Here is a 6,000-nt window from a genome sequence, read left to right on the forward strand (position 1 = left end):
CAAAGCAGGGGTTAGGGGCAGCACCCTCACACACACACACACAGTCAAAAATCTGTGTATAACTTTTGACTCCCCAAAAACTTAGTTGTCCTTCGATATATATGGGGGATTGGTTCCAGGATCCCCCATGGATACCAAAATCCACAGATGCTCAAGTCCATTGTATAAAATGCCATAGAAAAATGCAGAGAGCCAGCCCTCTGTGCCTGCAGACTCCCAGCTATGGATCAAAAACAAGACAGGTACTTACTGAAAAAAATCTCATGCATAAGTGGACCCATGTAGTTCAAGCCTGTGTGTTCAAAGGTCAACTGTATATGTTTATTTAGGCATAGAAAAAAAGTATAAAAGGACCCCCATTAAACCGACAACAGTGGTTACTTCTGAAAAGTAAGATTTAGAATGGTGAGTGAGGGGAGGTAACATCCATTTTTTATCTTATGTATTCCTATTTTGTTGAATATTTATGCTTTCCTAAATTTTTTGATATTTCTTTTGCACGTAAAGATGAACAGATTGAAGCTCAGAATAGTTAAGTGATTGGCCCAAGATTTTATACAGCTAAGTGGCAAAGCCGGGATTCAAACCCAGATCTGTCTGACACCGTAGGGGCCAGGGGCATGATGAGCTTGGCATGTACGTGGTCCTAACCTCCAGACTTGCTCCTGAATAGAAACCCAAGCTGCGAGGTCCACCAGGAGCCGGTGACATATACAGCTACGGACCCTGGCCTGCAAGATGCTCTTCACCAGTGTGTCAACAGCAGGTGCAGTCAGAGGATGGAGAGCGGGTGAGCAGGGCCCAGGGATGCTTTCACGTCAACGTGATGGTGTGGAAAGTAGAACCCAGTAAAGTATAGTGACCAGCAGCCTCAGCCAGCTTTTCCAGCTGGTATTTATTATGCGTCTTCTTGGTGTTTTAAAAAGTAGTATCTCTTTTTTTCAGATCCAAAACTGATACTCCATAAGCCTTTTATTTATCCACCAGGTTTAAGCTCATCCAGTTTTCACATGTTACAGCTACTTGGCATTTATACCATATGTGACACATGAGTGGGAAAGTTATTCTTGAGATAAAGTGTGAAAATAAATGAATGAGGGGACATGGCATGAAGACGCAAGAGGGCGGGACAGGAACTCATGGGCTCCAGAACCCGGCAGTCAAGGTTCTGTGTGTGATGCATTGAAGCTTATCCATTTTATGTCTTAGAAAGCAGATAGTGCTTCCTGGTGGTTTTGAGAACTGAAAACTGTGTGTCCTCTTCTCCTTCCACCTCCTCCCTAGGGTGTTTGGGACTAGACAGTATGAGCACAGGGGCTGTGGTAACCTAAAGGGATAGGAGTGAGGTGATTCGTTTATTATATAGAGAGCTGCACGTCCATTTGATCAAACAGTTTGTGGATAGAAAGGGCAACCAGTTCTACTTTGGGTGTAGATTTTGGCAGAGGAATGGTAGGAATAAATTGGGATGTTATACAGTAACCAAAAGTCAACTAAGTTTGAGAAATACTGCATATATTCTTTTAGAGCCATAGTACACTTAACTTATTAAAAGCTCTAAGAAATTGACAGTAAGAAAATCTGTTTAACTCACCTCTGTTTCCCAAAGTTATTTGACCATATTTTTCTTCCTTCCTTTTTTTTTTTTATTATGACCAGACACTTGGGGGGTGTTAGGCCAAAGTCCAACAAACCTTGGGGTCACTCGGTCTTTTAAGATGATTTTAAAATTCAGTGGTTCCCAAACTTATTTGGCCTACCGCCCCCTTTCCAGAAAAAAATATTACTCAGCCCCTGGAAATTAATTTTTTTTAAATTTTAATAGCAGTTACTCATCGCCCCCAAATGCACCTGTGGCCATCACCGCCCCCCCTGGATCGCTGCAGCGCCCACCGGGGGGCGGTAGCGCCCACTTTGGGAATCACTGTTTTAAATAATCCCGCACTCATCCATGCTGCATGGATTTCATGGTTGGATTCATAGAGAGCAGTTTTCTTTCTCTCATTTCCAAGTTGTTGAGGGACATAAAGCAGGTTGTTGCTATTCTGGTTTTATAAGGAAAGGAAACTGATGCTCGAGGAGTGAGAGCACTTGTAAGTAATGGACATCTGGAGAGCTGGGTGCCCAAGCCCACGTGCCCTCCCCGCCTGGCACTGTTTCCTGGAACACTCAGCCTCGTCTCTCTGGCAGGGACTGCTTTGGTGTGCTGGACTGCGAGTGGTGCATGGTGGACAGCGATGGAAAGACTCACCTGGACAAAGCCTACTGTGCGCCCCAGAAAGAATGCTTTGGGGGGATTGTGGGAGCCAAAAGTCCCTACGCTGATGACATGGGAGCCATAGGTATGTTTGCTGGGAACCCATAATAAGTTGATTCTTAAAGACACATTTTCCTGTCTTTAAAAAGGACAGAAATCTTAAAACGATCCTCCACGCTGCCTCCCTGATTCCTTTGCCAGTAGTTTTTCATTACAAAACCAAGGCCGCTGATTTCCTCCAAAGCTGGCGAGATATTCTGTGCAGAGTGAGCAGCCGTCGGGCCTGCCAGGTTTTGCAAGCCTGGAATTCATTCTCATAAAGCGTGTTCTGATAAATGTCAGGCCTGATCTCCGCGTGGCTGAACCCCAGAGTCTGTTTGAATGTGAGTCCCAGCTGTCAGAAGCACAGGGCCGATGGTGGGTGGAGGGACTGCCACACATCCATTTCCCTCACTACATTTGCAGAGCGAGAAGTCGTGTGGCCACAAATCATTATTTAGGGCCATGGAGGTCAACAGAAGCCAGAGCTACCCAATGCAGCTGGAGTGGCTTGGGGTGAGGGACAGGATCACTGTAGGGGAGAAAGCCCCGGGGATTGGGCTCCAAGACCTCAAAAATACTACCTGCATCCCACAGTGAGTTCTCGGTGTCTTCACGGAGTTAGCACAAATGCCTAAAGCTTAGCTGGCAGGAGAGGCAAATATTTAAGCCTTTAGTGAATACCTTGTTTACTAGCAACTCCCCACATTAGCCCATCAGTAGAAGAAAAGCTCCAATGTGAGGACGGGTCCTGAGCTCACGTATGACTACGGAAGCAGGTTAGACACAGGGGGCGTGACCTTGTTCTAAGTCTCTTTGTATACCTACCTGCAGTTTTCTGTCTAAAAAGTGTAAAGAGTGGCCCTAGCCAGTTAGGCGCAGTGGACAGAGCATCAGCCTGTGGTCTGAAGGGTACCGGGTTCGATTCTGGTCAAAGGCTCGGTTGCAGGCTTGGTTGCAGGCTTGATCCCCAGTAAGGGGCATGTAGGAGGCAGCTGATCAATGTTTCTCTCTCATGGAAGTTTCTAACTCTCTATCCCTCTCCCTTCCTCTCTGTAAAATCAATAAAATATATTATAAAAATTAAATAAAAAGTGCAAAGGTTTCCTTAAAGCAGCGGTTGCCAACCTTTCGGACCTCACGGACCACCAGTGGTCCACGGACCACAGGTTGGCGACCACTGTTTTGAAGGAAACCCACAAGCTTTGAAATGTGGGATCTTTTTGAACACATATTGGTTATACTGGGTGCCATTTATTTCTGTGAACTGAGTCACATGACCCCAAAGAACCCACCTTGCCCTCACTACTCTTATCTCTCTTCCAAGAGCAGCCCCACCCCAGGAAGCTGGGCTCCCAGCACTGGCCACCGTGTGTTTAAGTGGTTCTCATCGACTCACTCATTTTACTAGATCTTGCTAATTGTGTTCTGACCCCGTTGAAATTTAATTTGAGAACCAGGAATTAAACGAAGTCACTGCTCCCACATTATTGTGGGTCATCTTTGAGGAATTCCAAGGTGAGAGCAGCTCTCCTTGCCCTCACCAGACCCCTCCCCGCTCTATTCCTGACAAGGGACATCTGTTTGTTTTCATGAAGGTGATGAGGTGATCACATTGAACATGATTAAAAGTGCCCCCGTGGGCCCCGTGGCCGGAGGCATCATGGGGTGCATCATGGTGCTGGTCCTCGCCGTGTACGCCTACCGCCACCAGATTCACCGCCGGAGCCATCAGCACATGTCTCCTCTGGCCGCCCAAGGTGAGCTCGCAGGGAAAGAATCTCAAAGCTCCCGCAGGGGCAGCAGCCTCCGCAGGTGCTTCCAGGGCCGAAGGATGGTGGCCCATCGTGGGGGCCTCTGAGCATTGATAAGAACAGGGCTGCTCTTCCCACCTCTCCAGAGGGGGTGCAGAGGGCCCCCCAGCCTGCTTGGCTCCTCTAGCCCCTTTTGAGTCCCTGGGAAATTCCTGGCTCCTCTCCCTTACGCAGCATCCGCCCACCACACCTGCTCTGGAGCAGGCCAGCCAGGGAGCTGGAATGCTGAGTGGGAAACGTTCTTCTTCACTCAGCTCAGATGTGTTGCCCTTGCTGTCCCCAAAACACTGGTCAGCACAGAGGCCCCAGATCACTATGGGCAAGAACAGGAACCATTCTGTTGGTGTTACCTATTTTATTATATATTTTGTGAATGAATACACATTCAAAGGAATAATCACATCTCTTAAGACAGGATAGGTAAATGAAGCCAGGTATAAAATGATTAGTCTGTAATTACTGCTTCCATACCAAGAGTTAAATGTGGCATCTGTGTTCCTTTGCAAGGGACAAAACCATTTAAGGGGCCACACACACACACACCCCTCCCCAACCCATTCCGAAAAGCTCCCAGGGGTGTGCTCACCGGGCTGTATGGAGCTGAGGCTGACCCAGCATTCTTCCTGGACCGGGTCAGGAGCCACTGAGCTCGCCTGGCAGCCAGAAACACAGGGGCGTCGGCCTGTTTGACTATGGCCACGATCCTGATGGGGGGATCATGGGGTAATGCTGCCCGATTCAGTGACAGGGCTCAGCGCCAGGCTCTCGCCCCTCGGTAAGGTGGGTTACACTGAGGGCAGCGGCCATCCAGGGTTGCCTTGTGCCTGGCCTTTTATACGATTGTGTGGCACCATTTTATCAACGCGGTCGGCTGGGGTTTGAGACCGTTTCCTTCTGTTTTGGGTGTCTCAGCAGAGTTAGTCTCTCTCACCTTTTCTTCTCTTCAGAAATCAGTGTCAGGTCCAATTGTTCACTTATTCTCCCTCTTCTGATTCCTGTTCTCTCCTCTATTTAAAAAAAGGGGGAGGGGGTATTAGTTTTTCTTTTCCAAAATCAGGTTCTTCTTGATGGAATGCTGTCACCCAGCCATCCAGCGAGCCTGCTGCAGGGTATTAAAGTCGTTGGTTTTGTTTGATTAAATAGTCATGTTTCTCTCTTTTTAATGATGGGTAGAAATGTCAGTGCGTATGTCCAACCTGGAGAATGACAGAGATGAAAGGGACGACGACAGCCACGAAGACAGAGGCATCAGTGAGTATCCCGCTGCCTCGCACAGAGGTGTCAGCAGGAGGCTAATCCGGAATAAATATTCCTTTTTATATCCTCTTGGCTTGTATTAAAATTTAAGAGGCTTTGACATGATGAGGTCTTCTCCCCCATTTTCATTAGGAATACGTATAGGTGTTTGCTTTGTTTTAGGAAATCTCAAAAGCTTTCCTGATGCTCTTTTTGGAATTCATTGCTTTGGCCTCACCCTTCCATTTCTTTCTCCTCCTCATCACTGTCCAACATAGTGTATTAGAAAGGGAATAGTCCCGGATGCATTTTCTTTAATCCCTAAACTAATGTACACAACGTGGGGAAAGGGGCAGCTCTTTACTAAAAGAGAACTCCACTAGTGTTGAGATACTGCAGGCTTCAACTACTTAGAGCAGGGGTGGGGAACGTCTGGCCCTGGGGCCATATAAGACCCACAAAATCATTTGGTCTGGTCCTGCCGAGGTGTTAGGGGTGAGTTAATTAAATGTTGGAGCAAGGAGAGCAGGCTAATGTTTAAGTTGATAATTTTGTATGGCCTGCAAATGATGTTATTAATAACCAGATGGCCCCTGGCAGAAAAAAGGTTCCCCACCCCTGACTTAGAGCCTATCTTCTTGATGCCCGTGGAGG

The 6,000-nt window shown here is 47.4% G+C and overlaps 1 protein-coding gene across 1 annotated transcript in view; it reads left to right on the top strand.

Moving 5' to 3' along the window:
• The window catches only part of CACHD1 (cache domain containing 1), a gene marked incomplete at its 5' end in the record, with an annotated part of 228,885 nt that overhangs the window by 201,993 nt on the left and 20,892 nt on the right, over positions 1-6,000 (top strand). Inside the window, 4 exons of the mRNA XM_005868055.2 lie at positions 674-790; positions 2,191-2,342; positions 3,895-4,056; positions 5,284-5,361. Of these exons, the coding sequence (XP_005868117.1) occupies positions 674-790; positions 2,191-2,342; positions 3,895-4,056; positions 5,284-5,361 (509 nt within the window). The remainder of the gene's footprint in view (positions 1-673; positions 791-2,190; positions 2,343-3,894; positions 4,057-5,283; positions 5,362-6,000) is intronic.

This window comes from Myotis brandtii, unplaced genomic scaffold (genome assembly GCF_000412655.1).
Source record: "Myotis brandtii unplaced genomic scaffold, ASM41265v1 scaffold26, whole genome shotgun sequence".
Classification (NCBI taxonomy): domain Eukaryota; kingdom Metazoa; phylum Chordata; class Mammalia; order Chiroptera; family Vespertilionidae; genus Myotis; species Myotis brandtii.